This window comes from Nannospalax galili, unplaced genomic scaffold (assembly GCF_000622305.1).
Source record: "Nannospalax galili isolate Female #2095 unplaced genomic scaffold, S.galili_v1.0 scaffold255, whole genome shotgun sequence".
Classification (NCBI taxonomy): domain Eukaryota; kingdom Metazoa; phylum Chordata; class Mammalia; order Rodentia; family Spalacidae; genus Nannospalax; species Nannospalax galili.
Window position 1 is genome coordinate 6247967 of NW_008338999.1, and position 17783 is coordinate 6265749.

General features: G+C 40.7%; 1 protein-coding gene across 2 annotated transcripts in view; it reads right to left on the bottom strand.

The window, feature by feature from the left end:
- Positions 1-17783, bottom strand: part of Frrs1 (ferric chelate reductase 1) — a 75947-nt gene that overhangs the window by 5000 nt on the left and 53164 nt on the right. For both annotated transcript variants that reach the window (XM_029563838.1, XM_008833701.3), the window contains exons 8-13: positions 17190-17337; positions 6317-6430; positions 4731-4846; positions 2701-2787; positions 1234-1331; positions 932-990 (exon numbers count right to left, since the gene is read on the bottom strand). In XM_029563838.1, coding sequence (XP_029419698.1) covers positions 932-990; positions 1234-1331; positions 2701-2787; positions 4731-4846; positions 6317-6430; positions 17190-17337 — 622 coding nt within the window. The remainder of the gene's footprint in view (positions 1-931; positions 991-1233; positions 1332-2700; positions 2788-4730; positions 4847-6316; positions 6431-17189; positions 17338-17783) is intronic.

Below are 17783 nucleotides of genomic sequence, written 5' to 3' on the forward strand. Positions count from 1 at the left end.
AGTTTTGAGTCTACAGTGTAAAAAGGGAGAGAAATAAGAAATGACATGATTTTACCCCTTCTTCCATGTTGACATGATTTTATCCCTTCTTCCGTGTTGAATCCCACAGGCAATAGTCATAGAAAAGGTAAATAGAAATAGGACAAAAAGCTGCCTGCCTCGGTGTTAAAGAGAAGCTGAGCCTGACGCAGGCCTATAATTCTAGCTATTGGGGAGACTGAGACAGGAGAAGCACAAATTCAAGGCCTGCCTGGCCTACAGGGTGCATTCAGAGCCAGAATGGGCAACTTGGTGAGACCCGATCTCAAAATAAAAAAATATTAAAAAGGTTGGGGATAGGGCTTGGAATACAGTTCGTGGCTGGGCAGTCGCTAGCATGCACCAAGCCCTTTGTTCAAGCCCCAGAACCACAAAAAACACAAATTTAAAAAGGCCAAAGATACAGTCTAGAGGTAGTGTGTTTACCTAGCCTGTATGAGGCCCTGGGTTCAATCCCAATACTAAAAAAACAATGAATCAGATAATTACGACTGCTTTTTGAAAACCACCACACTCCCTGCAAGCACAGTGTGAAGATGGCCTGGAGGTGGAGGGCTCACCCCATCCACCTCAACCCAAATGACCCTCCCTTGCCCTGTTGCATGTGTGGTCACGACCATAACTTAGTCGGTACAAAGGTAAATGTGGGGAGAAGAAAGGAGACTTAGATGGTTTTAAAGTCATTCTTTAAAAACCTGAAACGAACTGAAATAATGACTTCAATCGTTACCTCTAGAAATTACTTTCTAGATTTCAATGTTTAAGGCTGATTTCTTCTCAACAACCAATTACTCCAATTACCAATGCATCTAAAAATCATTTAAGCCAAATTACAACCTGCAGTATAAACAGCTAGCAATTATCTATGAATGATGGCATCGCAGTTACTTACCTGCAACTATTCTAGCAGCTGTCCCCACACTCCAATGAGTCCAGTTAAACATTTGCCTCCTACCAAAATAAATAGCTGGTGGGTAGTCTCTTAAAAGTGATGCAAGAACAATTAATTCCCAAGAGAATAAGAAACATGCAATTTCCCTGATTGCCCAGGGAATCTGAAACACATTTTAAAGTCCTTAAATATAAATATACTCGATCATTATATTTTATAAAATGTTTCTAGTTGAAAAGAAATTAGCTGGCCAACCAATGATACCCACCCTAAGGGCATTTATATACAAAAGCTGTCAGTACCTTGGGTCGTGTAAAGATGGTCTAAAGGCTGCCAGTAGAGGCTGAAGGACAGCTAAAGTCATCACTGTACAACCGAGGTATGGGTGGTAGCCTGCACGCTGAATAAAGGCACTTCATTTAAATAGTCTTTTTCATCAATTTAAATCATATTTCAAAATAGTATATATCGCCAGAAGTGGTGGTGCACGCCTTTAATCCTAGCAATCGGGAGGCAGAGGCAGGCAGATCTCTGTGAGTTTGAGGCCAGCCTGGTCTACATAATGAGTTCCGGGCCAGCTGGGGCTACAGGGAGACCCTGTCTCAAAACGACCAAAGAAGAAGAAAAAAAAATAGTGTACATGAGTGTACTTTTAGTGAGTTTCAGTGGTTTTAAATGACGATGATGATGATGGTGATGATGACAACGATGATGATGATAACGACACCACTGAGCATGTCCTTTGTTCCAGGCATGTATACCTTCCACACATAATCCCTAACACTCACTACAATGCTTGACACTGTTCTGTGGCCAGTTGACCTGTGCTCAGATCCTGGCATTGTCATTGATTACCTGAAATAGTTACTTAACTTTTCTGTCCTTTACTGTATTCTTCTGTGACGTGAGGACAATGCAAATATCCAGCTATTAGGTGTTCTGTGAGGACCAGGAGCTAAGTAACTGAAAGCATTCAGAATAGTTCCCAGTACATTGGCCTCCACAGGCAGTACACACACAGCGTACAGTCACACAGACACATAATTAAAAATTAAAAAAAAATAAATCTTAAACCAGGTATAGTGGTGCAGACCTTTAATCCCAGCACTCGGGAGTCAGAGGCGGGCAGATCTCTGTGAATTCAAGGCCAGCCTGGTCTACATAGCAAGTTCCTGGCCAGCTGGGGCTACAGAGAGACCCTGTCTCAAAAAAAGACCAATAAGTAAATAAATAAATAAATAAATCTTAAAAGAAAAAAGATTTGTAAGTCAGGGATCAATGCTGAAAATAAGCCTTTGGAAATAGCCTAGGTTTCTTCATCTGTGACATAATATCAATACTAACAAGATCAATATTAATTTGTGATTTAAATTTGATAGTACATACAAAGCACTTAGCACACCTAGTCACATGGTAGGGATGCAACTTCTGTTAGCTTAATGATAATTATTATAAGAGAAAACCACCTATATTATTCATGTCCTTAGACATCATACTTTAAATTTCCACTGTTCTATAAGGAAAACAAGCTCACTACAGGTATGTGTGAACATGTCATGCAGCCTAAAATATATTTCAATACCAGGGGACCTGTATTTATAGTCTCCCTTCGTTCTTGACCCCTGACCACATGAATTCATCAGATCACTCAAAAAAGAAAGAGGGATCTACACAGAAATGTATTTTGATCTCTCTTGAGAATAAAACAGCAATCTGCTTTGACTTCAACAGAGATTGCTAGAAAAACATCCTGTTGAAGAGGGACTTACCTGACTCCAGCCTCCTCTGTATACAAAAGGCATAACAAAAGCTATGCAGGTGAGCACAGATGTAGCAAGCATGAGCATTCGGTGCACCTGCAAGGTGAGACAGCAAGGTGAGAAGTCAGATAACTGTGTAAGAAAGACAGCTGGTATCAGAGGTGGGAGATCATGGGAGATTCACTGAAGGTGTGAACCCCACTGACATCGAAACACAGATGGTGGCCAATAAAATAAAATGTTAGTGAGCCATTAAACTTTTTAAAAAACTCTAAGCTGCCATCTCGTCAGTCAAAAGTATTTACTAAGGCTTCAGCTACTCAGAGCAGGAGGGGTGAAGAGCTCACACAAAGCATGCTTATTTGCCAGGATCTTCATTTCATTCCAAAGACATTAATTAAGCTCTGTCACTAAGTACAGTGCTATGCCAGGTGCAGAGGGACAGCACTGAAACTGAAAATTCTGGATCCCGAGGGGCTTGCAGTATAATTGAGTAGATAAGAAAAAACTATATGGAAGATATAATACACTGTGTAAATCAAGAGAATACCAAATGAATAGGCACTGTTATGTATTGGTAAATTGTGTGAGCTAAAACTATTCCAGGAAAAGTTACCCTACATGTTATATGTTAGATAGTGACCCTATAGGTTTCTAAGTATGTCACTATACCTAACACACACACACACACACACACTCCCCAGTACTATATTTCTAGACAGTGGAGGGCCAGGGCTCAGCAGATAAAGGTACTTGCTGCACAAGCCAGGTGACCTGAGTTTGAGCCCCAGAACCCATGTAAATGTGGAAAGAGAGAACCACTCCCACAAAGTTGTCCTCAATCTCTACACACTCGCACCCACATGCACACATCATGCACACAAACACACATATACACAATAATAATAATAATAAATTTTGAATAACAAAGACAGTGGAAGACTTGGATTGACAATGGACATGGTCTTCCAATTAGAAAAATCCACATGAACAGATTGGAGAAGGAAAGAGAATGAGCAGGCTCTATGAGAAAGAGCTCTAAGGCAAAGACAGGAGCAGGACACATAGCAACCAAGAGAATAAATAAAACAGATCACCATGCCAACCAACAGAAAGAAATGAGGTTATGTAAGGGAAACCTCAAAAGCTATAAATGTATGATGATCAAGAGTGGAAAGGCATCTTCTAATAAAGCCACAGCTTTCCCACTGACAGTACTAGAATCAGGCATGTGCTTTCTCACAACACATACTAGTGTTCTAATATCTACATTCCATGGCCCATGATGAGTAAGGCTGCTCTGCTTTCCTGAGAAAGGTACTTTCTGGCTCTCACTGCTTCCCATAGGAGTCTGCCTTCCAATCATGCTGGGAAGGCTCAGCATGAAAAAGCACATTTCCAGTTTCTGGTCCCACACATAATTAGATGACCTTGACTAGTAAGTTAGGGAAACACCAGCTCTCAGTGGCCCATCAACCAAATATGCAGTGAAAACAAGCACCAGACTTCTTTCTTTTGCTTTCCACCCCTCCTTGACTCAGATGACTTAGTGCACTGGTGAGTCTCTTTCTGCATCTCCCACTACAAACAGAGGCCAGAGAAAGGGTCGTTTGGGCCTCCATATCTATGTGAAAAAGGGATAGATGTGGCTCTGACATCTCCCCAGTTCAGCCTGCTTCCTGGCAAAGCTGTATTTTGATCTTCACCAAGAATCTTACATATTCTCTCAATTGGTTAAGAAACTAAAGGGAAAAAAGATCTAAGACCTACAATAGCTGTAATTGAAAACACACACGGGCTTATGAGATGACTCTGTGGGTAAAGGCACTTGCTGCCAAACCTGACAACCTGAGTTCAATGCCCAGAACCCACATGGTGAAAGGAGACAACCATCAGCTGTCCTTTGACCTCCATGCATGTACACGGCAGATCCATGCACACACACACACACACACACACAATGAAAAAAAAAGCACACATACTTCAGTCATAGTATTTGAGTAATATGGAAATTGCTTTGAGTTCTCTTCCTTACCTACCTGAAACCAAGCTGCTTCACCAAAGAAGAAAGCCTTTGACCAAACAGATCTGAAGAATCGGGCCACCAGTACCCCTATGCTAACAGTAGTCATCCATGCCACAAACATTAAGGCACCTACAGGGGAGAAACCCAGTGGTTGACATCACAAAGTAAGCTGTTTCTTCAATGACCAAGCCAACTACTTAGAAGGCATCAACAGTTAACAAAGTACTTTCAGCCTTGGGGGTCAATATGTCCCTGAAAGACCCTGTGATCATAGTTTTCACTATTCCACCACTGTAACTTCTAAGCCTACAATCCCATAGCCCAGTGCTTGGCATATGTCAGTCAAATTGATCTTTACCATGGTTCTGTGAGGTATTTATAATTATTATTCCTGCTAGGCTGAATGGGGACGCAAAGGCACAGAGAAACGGAATAGCTTGTTCATAGCAAGTATGCCCTTAACCAACAACCTCATACAGCCTGTCTGCAGCTGTCTTCTCAAGCCTAGCCACAAACAACTATGACAACCAAAAAGACACATGGCCTCCAAATCTAATTCCTGCCCAACTGGAGGTACAGTATGAGCAAGGCCCAGTTAACACCCATAAAGCAGTCGTCAAGGTGAGCTGTGATGAAAATCAGGGAAAGCCCATCACCATGGAGAAGTTCCAAGCGTGTAAAAAGATTATGATAAGAAAAATGCCCCTCAAAGATTAATGCTTTATAACAGTACAGTTGACACTCCACTGTTTCCCCACTTTTAAGTCCTATATTTTCAACAACAAGCCAGGTAACTTTGCAAGTAGAATTATGTTTCATGTGTTACATCTAGGCAAGTTCTCTCCCACTTGGTGCCATCCTCACCCAAATACCCAAAACATAAGCTTTATACTGAGGACCATATACACATTCAAATATTGACCAGTCACATATTGATTGCATATTGATCGGTCTCCAACAGTGAAACCAAACTATTGTTACAACTGAACAACACAAACCATAAAACAATTTTTTTTTTGGTCTTTTTGAGACAGGGTCTCCCTGTAGCCCCAGCTGTCCTGGAACTCACTATGTAGACCAGGCTGGCCTTGAACTCACAGAGACCCGCCTGCCTCTGCCTCCTGAGCGCTGGGCATAAACTACTTTTATTAAGCTTTATTTTAATAAATGACAAAAAAATCAAGGATCTATAAAAGTTAATTAATCTTGCGCTATTCAACCCTGCCTGTAACTGTTTCAAATAAAACATTTCTTAAATTATAGATGTATTAAAAATTCACTGCTGATTTATTGATTCCAAAATTTCATACAATGTATTTTGATTCCATTCAGACCCACCTCCCAGGATTAGTACATCTCTCACTGCTGATTTTAATGTGCTACCAATGCTAAAACCACCAAGTTAGACATCCTTTCCACTTTTAATAAAAATTGGCAAACATTCAGATAGATGATTTATCTTCAAATATCAATGTTTAAACATAAAAGATTCGTGAAAGTCTGCTAGATGATATCTGCCACTACTCTTGATCCAGCAACACTGGTTCATCGGGTTACTGTGTTCCACAACACAGTAATGATATTCCACATGTAACTTACCATGAGCCTTCAAAAGGGGTGAAGAATGGGACCCTCCTATGTTCCTTGGAGTGCCTGTCACATCATATTTTTCATATGTTATCAAAGGTTGCTGAGAATGCTTAAAAATTCGACCTAAAGATGATAAAGAAGAATTACTTCTACAGGACGGAAGGACCTGAGAAATGATCATAGACTAGAAAGATTCCTTATAGTAATCAAAAATAATTAAATGTGAGGAGTTGGCATTCACATGGAAAAGCAACATGAAGACACAAGCAAGGCCACATGACTTTCCTCCAAGTTAAAGAAATGAAGTATCCAAGGAAGAGATGGAAGAAAGCAAGGACTGAAACTATAGTAAAAAGAACGGTATGATAAACTAGCTAAACAGTCAAAATAATTCCTTCTATGGTCACAAATCGTGGAAAACACCCAGTGTAACTCTCAAATGATAACAGATGAATTTTGTTTTGTTTGAGAGAGGGATTCCCTGTAGCCCCACTGTCTTGGAACTCCCTATGTAGACCAGACTGGCCTCAGTCTCACAGAGATCCACCTGCCTCTGTCTCCTGAGTGCTGGTATTAAAGGTGTGCACAGCCATACCTGACTAATAACAGATGTATTTTAAAGTTACAAGACATTTATCATGACCAGTGTTCTAGAATCCGAGAATAAACCAACAGAAATTGAACCTGGGGAAGACAGTGGGTCGATGACAGAGAAAAGCATTTTAATGATAGGGGATTTGGCAGATGATCAGTTCAGACTAGGTTTAACTAACAAATCAAAATTCCAAATAACAGTGACATAACCAAACTGAGGAAACACTATTATTACCTTTTATTACTAGTCATTATATATAAAATTAAATAAAAATGTATGACTTATTTCAAGTGTATGTTCACATGTGTGTATGTGTTCACTCTACACTATAGAGAGAATGGGTTTTTTTTTAATTTAAAGATTTCTGTTTGGGGTTTTTTTATGTGCACATGTATATGTACATATGTATGTGCAGGTGACCATGGAGGCCAGAAGAAGGTGTCAGATCCCTTAGAGCTGGAATTGCAGGCATTTGTGAGTCAACTGAGGCGGGTCCTGGGATCCAAACTTCAGTCCTCATGATAGAGTAACAAGCACTCTTAATCACTGAGCTGTCTCTCCAGTCCAGGTAGAATGATTTTTTTAACCAAAGATAGATGTATAAGAATATAGAGACAATTTTTATGCTAATTAAAAAATGTAAGCTAAGCCAGGCATGGGGGCACACACCTTTAATCCCAGCACTCAGGAGGCAAAGGCAGGTGGATCTTTGTGAGTTCAAGGCCAGCCTGGCCTACATAAGAGTTCCAAGCCATATGGGGCCATAGGGAGACCCTGTCTCAAAAAGACAAAAGAATGTAAGTTAAATACCCATCATTAGGAAAATGAGAAAATGATAGAATGTAGAATATTGTAAAATGCTATGCAAGTACAAAAATAATTAAGATAACATAATAGATATATAAACTGTTGCAAACAAATGATAGCTATTAGGCAACAGACTATATCTCAATCATATCAAAACCAGAGGGTTGGTGAGATGGCTCAGCAGGTAAAACACTTGCAGCACAAGCCTGACGACCTGAGTTTGAGCCTCAGAATTCATAGTGGAATGAGAGAAACGACATAGGAAAGTTGTCCTCAGACCTTCATATGAGCACCACAGCACTTGCATGCCTTCACACACACACTCACACACACACACACACATTGTGCCCACCAGGGTGCAGCCACGGAAGCTGAATGGATTACCACAAAACTATTAATAAACCAGGGGACCCAGGCCTGAGTGTTGATCAAATCAATATCAGCAGCTCTGCTTTTATTTTCATACTCGTGAGAATCGCAGTCACGTGTCTACAGAACTGAACAATGATAAAATGGCTTCTCATACTCGTAAGAGCCACAGTCAAATGTTTACAGAACATTGGATAATAATATGGCTTGAATATATCAATTCAGCAAAATAAAATGAACAAGACAACACTATCACCATAGTATGTCCTCTTGGGAGATCAACATGTCTCCTGAGAAACTAGGAGAGAACAAGCATTCCAGAAATATCTCCTCAGCAAGCATTCTTACAGAAACTTTCTCATGAGACACAAGGCTCTCCAGACATACATGCTCAAAGTTCAGCTTAATTGACCAAGCATATTTTTTAAGTCATAGCAACACTATTTCACAGTCTCTTCACACACAAACCACAGCATACACACAATAATAATAATAGTACCCACAGAAAGGGAAAAATCTTCACCAGTGACACATCTGACGGAGGTTTAACATTCAGAATATATAAAGAACTCAAAAAACAAAGGATCAAAAACAACAACAAGAAAACAAAGAATCAAGAAAACAAATGACCCCATTAAAAGACTGGCTAAAGATCTAACCAGAGTTCTCAAATGAAGAAATAAAGATGGCTAAGAAACATCTTAAAAAGTGTTCAACATTGTTAGTAATTAGGGAAATGAAAATTAAGATCAAGAGAACGAATGATACCAAATGCTGACAAGGATGTGGAGAAAGGGGAACACTCATTCACTGCTGGTGGGATTGCAAACTTGTGTGGCCTCTATGGAAAACAGTGTGGAGAACTCTTAAAAAACTAAAAATGAGCCTACTATATGACCCGGTTATACCACTCCTTGGCATATACCCAAAGGACTCATCCTATTGTAGAGACACGTGTACAACCATGTTTGTTGCTGCTCTTTTCACAATAGCTAAGAGATGGAAGCAACCTAAGTGCCCCTCAACTGACAAGTTGTTAACAAAAATGTGGTATATTTACACGATGGAGTTCTATTCCACAGTAAAGAAATATGAAATAATGAAATTTGCAGGTAAATGGATGGATCTAGAAACTGTTATACTAAGTGAAGTAACAGACTCAGAAAAACAAATGACGTATGTTCTCCCTCATATGTGGCTCCTTTTAAATTCCAGGTCCTTTTAATAATATGATGCTATACAGCAGTCCCTTCTGCATGAAATAACTACCATCGTCACTACTTCGGCTGAGCCTGATTGCTAAGCATAGTCACAACTAGGCTTGTTGATGGTTGGGCTCATTCATTAAAGGAGTGCCAGGCTGGGTCACTGGACCCTCACCTGAATATCCAGCCACTCTTCCCAGCCAACTAGTCCAGCCTTGGAAGACAAAAGAAAAATGAGGAAGATCCCAACAGAGGGATGCTTTTGGAAGCCCTTGTCAAGAAACTCCAATGGACTCTCATATGAACATTTGAAAATTGCCCTGTTCTGACTTTTTTCTAGTTCCCTGTCTAGAACTTGTAATGCTAATTACTCTTGCCTTTACTTCTCCTTCACATCTCCCATTCATGATTCAAGGAGACTTTCCTTTTCCCTTAGAGACAAGAGTTATGCAATTTGGGAGTCTTGTAGATAGACCCACTGAAGGAGTACTCCAATTGCCTCACCCTGCATCCTTGTTCAGCATGGAAGAAGCCAAAGTGGTTTGCGTCCCTAGTCCCTATTGGCAATTTGGGTAACCCCTTCAAAGGATGGCATGATAAAAATAGGAGGTAGGAATTGGCTAGGCACTAGAGTATAAAGACCCCAAAGAAATGTAACCAGTTTCTGGGCTAAAAGTCAAAATGTCATTGGGCCTGGTAGCCACACACTCTGTTCCTAAGGCCAAAAATGTCAAAATGTCAAATGTATTTGGGAGCTTGTATCTAATCCTTGAAAGATTTTAGTGTTCCCTCTTCAGAGGGGGGAATGTTGGAGGGGAGGGAGTGGACATGGATTTGCTCAAAACACCTCATATGCATGTATGAAATTCTCAATAAAGTTTCTGTAAAAGTTAAAATAATAATAATAGTAATAACAAATTAGTTCATTTAATTAAATTTTTAAAAATTGGCCAGGCTTGGTGGCTCACGCCTTTAATCCAAGCACTTGGGAGGCAGAAGCAGGCGGATCTCTGTGAGTTCAAGGCCAGCCTGGTCTACATAGTGAGTTCCAGGACAGCTGGGGTTACAGGGAGACCGTGTCGTAACAATGAAGATACTTCAAAACACCTGGATGTAATCAAAGTAAAGACAAAAGTGTTAAAGTAATCATTTAATCTGAAATTCATTCAAAACAACAAAAGGTAACCTAGAAAATCAGAAAGGGAAAGCCAACAGAATCAGCTGAGCTTTTGGAAACTCTATCCAGAAGATAAAAGGAAGTGTCATAATGTTAGAAATGAGCTGCAAAGATTGATGTTGAAGATTCTGTTTAAGGAAATGAAGATATCATTGTAACTGAATGAAAACCCTGTACACAACTTCAAATCCACCATAAAATGTCCAACTGCAGATAAAATAAATTTCAAAGAAAACATGGAATTATGAAGAGTACTGACAAAAGAAGAATGCTCTTATAGTCAGTCATGTGTTTCTATCATACATTCAGACTGCCACATGCGTGAGTTCTACTATGCCATTAAAAGAAAATTTTCTGTAACTTTAAGAAAAAAAAAACTTATTTCAGGGGCTAGAGTGATGGCTCAGATGGCTACTCTTGCAGAAGACTGAGATTCAGTTCCCAGCACCTATATGGAGGCCAACAACCATCTCTAATTCCAGTTCCAGGGAATCCAATGTTCTCTTCTGATCTCCATGAGCATTGCATCGCATGGGTGCACTTACATACATGCAGGCAAAACACTCATACAAATAAGTAAAAATAAATAGATAAGAAACAACTTTTAGCTGGATAGCTCAGTAGTTAAGAGCCCTGGCTGCTCTTGCAGAGGACCAGGGTTCGAGTCCCAATACTAACAACGGTCCTTAACTCCAGTTCCAGGGGACTGATGCCCTCTTCTGACCTCCACAGGCTTTGCACGACACAGGTGACCTTACATCTATACAGGCAATACATTCATACACATAAAATAAAAATAAAAAACAAAATATCTTTAAAAAACAATTTTTAAGTAAAGAAAGAAAGAGGAAGGAAGGGTTGGAAGAAGGGAAACAAAGGGGAAAAAAGAAAGAAACAGGCCAAATGGAGAGTCAAGTTCTATCAAAATCCACAGCCTAGGGTTGGGGATGCAGCTCAGTTGATAGAGTGCTTGCCCAGCATGCATGAAGCCCTGGGTGCAGTCTCCAGCACTGCATAAACCCACTGCTGCAGGTCTGTAATCCTAGCATTTTGGAAGTAGAGGGAGGATCAAAAATTCAAAATCATCCTTGGCTACACAGTAAATTTGAAGCTGGCTGGGGTACAGGAGACCCTGTCTCAAAAAGAAAAAAGAACCTGGGGATGGTGAGACAATCTAACACAGCTGTGAATTCTACCATAACATGAAAGTGCCAGGCAAAATGCACCCATTGGTAATGATGGCATGACTGTTAAAGGGTTAACTACTCACTCCCTAATTGGATTTAGAGTTTGCCCTACAAGACAGAACCCATGCTTATACTATAAACCTCGTAAAAAACCCATGACCAAAAAGGTCTTTGACCCTAGCGGGCAGGGGTTGCTAAAATGGCTGCTTCGTTGAATTGACACAGCATCAAACCACCCCCTAAATAGTTGTGTTTTTAACCACAGACAAAATCTACTTTCAGGCTTAAACCAAGAAGTGTCCTCTTGCAATTAATGGATAAATGCAAAGACTCATGGGTGCACAAGATGCTGAGAATAAAAGGTAGTTGAGATCTCACCCTTAAGGCTCTGGAAACACTGTACAAGAGAAAACAGAAAGAACATAAGAGCCAGAGGATGGGGAGGGGGGCTGTTAAGTACTATCTTCTAAGCAGGACATGGCAGCTGTGCACACTGGCCCTGGGTCCACAGAAGTCAGCCTTCCTAACAGTCAGCTATGGAGGCAGAAGGACCAACAGGGCCCTCCCACATGCTGCTAATCTGTTGGCAACTGACAGATTCTGAGTGGGAGGAGGCATGGTGTCCAGCTATGTACCCACTGGTGAACTCACTAGGTTCTGGTGGTTAGTTCCAAACTCAGGGTTGAACAGAGGGCCCTGAGTTCCAAACTCTGTGTTACCCTGAAAAAAAAAACAAAGCTAGTAAACAGGGGAAAGAGATGTATGAGGGGTGGGGGACTAGTAGGGGTGAAAGGGATGTGGCAGAAGGATGGGAGACAGGGAACAAAACACATATATGAATTATGAAAGAACAAAATATATTAATAAAAATAAATTAATTAACATACACTAAAACTCTAGAAAGTACATAACCATTAAAAATAAAATTTGACCATATATTCAATTTTTAAAGGCTTTCAATAATAGATAGATCTTTATAAAATTTTACTAAAACTGGGTATAAACAGATCATTTGATTGCTTTCCAAAATGGTTTGTATTATTACGCTTCCCTGTTTGGAACACAACTCAACTTACACATGGCCCACATTACACACTGTCCAGGAACAAAAGAGACAATTATCTACATAGCAGCTGTCCACTGTCCCCTAGTACAAAAGAACTAGAAAATTAATTCTAGTTAATGGCGCAACAATCTCCATTTTTAAGAGTAAAGATTTCTTGTTTTATTTGCTCTGTAGTCTATTTATTGGTTTGAAAAAAAATAAGCATGTGCCTCAACTACATGTATATTTTAATAAATAAATTCATGTAGTGTTTTACTATATCTTGTACACTGTAAAATATATTAAAATGGAATTTTTAATAGATTTTCATTGTTATTTTTATTTTATGTGTATGAGTATGTTGCCTGCATGTAGGGAGGTGCACCCGTGTCACGCAATGCCCATCCTGGAACCGGAGTTATAATGGTTGTTAGCCACAATGTGGTGCTGGAAATCAAACCCAGGACCTCTGCAAGAGCAGCCAGCGCTCTTAACCGCTGAGCCATCTCTCCAGTCCTAAAATGAAATTTTTGTGAGGTTGGTATGGGGTAGGGGGTAGAAGCAGGGTGTTAACTCGAGCTAGGTACACTCCACCACTGAGCTACAGCCCCCCTCCACCCTAAAATGGAAAACTTTTAAATAATGATAAGAAAGTGCTAATGCTGTACTTGAACCCCCTGGACTGCCTTCTGATTTGTGCGCCTCCTAAAGCAGGTATCAAACTACCAAACCCCAGCAAATATTCAGTCACCAGGATGCTTAGTAAGATGCAGATTCTAAACACCGACAATAGCAATTTGGAGGATCTGGGATGAAGTTCAGGAACCTGCATCTTTAGCAGTCACTCCAGGGACTCAGATGCAGGGTGTTTATGTCTCATTCTTTGACACCCCAAAAGGCAAGGCAGAGAGATTCTCCCTGGCAAGCCACCCGCACAGCCACAGAAGCAGAAAGGAGACATAACTTGCTCTGTTCTTCATAGATGGTGGTAACAGCCATCACTAGGTTTTTCTGAAGTGTTAGAATTGTCACTTAAGACATTGTTACTACCAGAAAATATGTTCCGACTTCTACAGTGTTGCGTTATGAGGAAAATGTAGGCTCTGCCATACACCATGTATGCACAAAACAATGCACACACACACACACACACACACACACACACACTGTATTACGCAAGAAGATTCTTCCACTGAAATTGCTTTTCTTTGAAAATATAAAATTTGAAGCATAAAAATGGATGGAAGCCAGGCGTGGTGGCGCACACCGTTAGTCCCAGCACTCGGGAGGCAGAGGCAGGCGGATCTCTGTGAGTTCAAGGCCAGCCTGGTCTACATAGTGAGTTCCAGAACAGCTGGGGCTACAGGGAGACCCTGTCTCAAAAAGACAAAAAAAAAAAAAAAAGATGCAAGTAGAGATCATATTGAGTGAAATAACCCTGCCTCAGAACGACATCTTACATGTAGATCCTAGATCGTGTGCTGCGTGTGCGTGTGTGTGATGACAGCAGAAGGAGAGCTATTTGGGAAAAGGAGTCTAGTGGCAAGGAGAAAGTGAGAGACAAGACAGGGCAACAGGGGGTAAATATGGTCAAAGTACACGATAAATGTGAATAATTCAAGCTGTCTCTCTGAAACTAAGCACTGTACATGATGAATATACACTACTAAAAAATTGATTAAAACAAACCTTAAAATTATGCAGCCTAACTGTTAAATCTCCATGGCAATTAAAAACAAAATCCATTTGAAGTGGGGCATGGTGACACACACCTTTAATCCCAGCGCTAAGGAGGCAGAGGCACATAGATCTCTGTGAGTTTGAGGCCAGTCCAGGCCACACAGGGCTGCATAGTGAGATTCTGTCTCAGAAAACAAAACAAAACAAAATAAACCCATTTGAGTCCAAAGCATGTAGAAGCATCTACAGCATGCTGAGCATCAGAGGAAGAGTTTGAGTGATGGACAGGGACCGTGTTTGTGGTGGAGATCTTAGTATTCCTGACGCTGCTCCTTGTTTGATTTTGAACAAGTTGTTTTATCTTTCTAGGTTTAAGTTTCCTCCTTTATAAAATGGGACACATAATACCATTTATCAAGTTTCTGTGAGAAATAAATGAAACTCATTTAATTTAATGTGCAAAAAGCCACAGTTACAATAACAGTCACACAAGGACTTGCACTTGAATAAGAATTTCTAAGAACAAAGGTATTTGACCTTCATTAAGAATTAACTTTTACCGGTGTGGTGGTGCACACCTTTAATTCCAGCACTCAGGAGCCAGAAGCAGGTGGATCTCTGTGAGTTCAAGGCCAATCTGATCTACATAGCAAGTTCTAGGCTAGCCAAGGCAACACAGTGACCCTGTTTCAAACAAACACACACACACAAAGATTAATTTTCTATATTTTCCATGTTCTAATGTATTGAACTCTATTATTTACTTGTTTGGACAATTTACTTGACCTCGTTTTGAAGGAGACCCGCCTAGACAAAAACAGTGAAACGTGTCTGGTTTGCTTCTCATGAAGGTAAAAATGAGGAATTACACAAAATGACTTGCCACTGACTGGCACTCCATAAACATTGAGGGATTTTTGTCTGTTATCACTTATTCAAGAATTTTTCCAGCCCCATTTGCTGCTGATGATGTAAATAAGAATGCAGGATTTGGGGCTGGAGAGATGGCTCAGCGGTTAAGAACACTGGTTGTTCTTGCAGAAGACCCAGGTTGGAATCCCAGCACCCACATGACAGCTAACAACTGTCCATAACTCCAGTTCCAAGGGATCTGACGGCCTCTTCTGGCTTCTGCAGGCATTGCAGGTCACGGGTGCACGACCCGTTGGAATCCCAGCACCCACATGACAGCTAACAACTGTCCATAACTCCAGTTCCAAGGGATCTGACGGCCTCTTCTGTCCTCCGAGAGCGTTGCACAACATGAGTGCACTTACCTACACGCAAGCAATAGCAAGCAATACACACATATACATACACATAAAAGTAATAAAATATTTTTTTTAAAAAAGAATGCAAGATTTAACAAAGATAACTAGACATATCACTTAAAACTCATCGACACAAGTTCCTTCAAGCTTTTGGAGGCTGTGTCTTACTAATAAGAGAAAGCCTACACCACATGATAAGAAATCAAAGCTGGGGCTAGAGGGATGGCTCAGCAGTTAAAAGCATTGGTTACTCTTGCAGAGGATCCTGATTTGGTTCCCAACACCCACATGGCAGCTAACATCCGTCCAAACTCTAGTTCCAGGGAATCTATCACCCTCTTCTGCCCTCCACAGACATTGTACATCATGGTATACTTGCATGCAAGCAAAATACTCATACACACAAAATCAATAATAACTAAATAGAAGCCAAAGCATCCCACAATCTGTCTGCACCATATTTCCTGTTTGGCCTCCATCCCCACTCCCCACCCACTCTCCATTCTGCACACTCACTTTCTTACCACTTTAAAGGAGGCTGCAAGCTCAAGGTCAAGTGGCAATGTCAGCTGCAGAGAGGTGAGTTATTAAACACTACACTGGGATTTCCTTGCGGCTCCTCAAGCATCATTAGCCAAATCCTTCAGTGAAACCTAGTGATTCCTACTTCACATGTTGTAAAACCTACCAGGGTACTCTTAAAGAATAAACTAAGCAGAGGCTGGATAGATGGCTCAGTGGTTAAGAGCACTGGCTGCTCTTTCAGAGGACCCGGGTTCAGTTCTCAGCACTCACATGGCAGCTAACAACCATCCATAACTCCAGTTCCAGGGGATTTGATGCCTTCTTCTGACCTCCTCAGGCATTGCACAGCATAGGTACACTTATACACATTCAGGCAATACACTCATATACATAAAATATAAATTTTTAAAAAAAGAATAAACTAAACATTCAAATTCCTATATTAGGATATATTAGTATATTGGGATCACATGGCATCAGTTTCAAAGATGCATAACAGGAAACACACCACATCAGCAGAAGACATTGATACACCACTACATCTGTGAGGCACTGTTCACTTTACCTCATTCCCACCATAAAGAGAAGCTCAGGTCTAAGGAGACCAGACTCAAATTGGATAGATTTCCCACTAGAGCTGGTATTGCTGGCACCCACCCCAAAGGCAGTGTTCATATGATCCCTGCATGTGACACACACACCACCACATTCAGCAAAGCCCAAAGATATAGTTCCTTGTAAGGCGTTTACTGTTCTTCTGGTCCAAATTTATTTTACAAAGCAGAGGCCATTTGGGTCCTGGGCAACACTGCCTTGTAACCTAGTTGATACTTCCGTTTTCAGAGAAACAAAGCCAGAAAGTCAACTTAAAGTCAAATTTTCAGGCAAAGAGGAAAAAGTTTAGAATGCCTTAACCACAAGTGCATATCTTAAAGTGAGCATTAGAGCAGTCTACAAAGGGCAGGGAAAGGCAAGAAGGGAAATACAAAAGCATGAAAAGGCAAATTTTTAACATACTCACCGTCATGTGCTGCACCATCTGCTAGAAATACATAGTAGCTTGCGTTTAGAGCAAACCTATTCTTAACCCCAGGAAGGGTGATGTTTCTTCTGAAAGAACACTGTATGATGCCATCAGAGAGCCTCCAAGCCATATCCCCAAGACTCCCCTACAATACACATATTGCATCCTTCAGTAGTTTCTGAAGATTTGCTAAAAATAAGACATGATCAAAATCCTGACCTGTTCAATTTCCCTTTTCCAAGGTAGTGTCTGAGGGTTTGTCCACAGTGTCCTTATTTTTCCACTTCCCCTTTGAAGAATACAAATTTTCTCTTTCTTCCAGTTTACCTTTATGCCAGTTGGCAAAGATTACTTTTTACTTTGAGCCAGAATCTCACAGTTCCTCTACCCAGGCTAGAAAATTTGGTAGATGTACTAACTCTGTCTGACCACCAGCACACAAACAGACATGCTGAAGAAACAATTAACAAGTAATGTCCTGGTGGCCAGCATGCAACATGCAACTGGGGAGGAGTTCCAGACCCACTGAGGAAGCCCACTGGGAAAGCTAGGCACAGTGGCATCTTGAAGGGAAGTCAGCGGCCCAGCCAG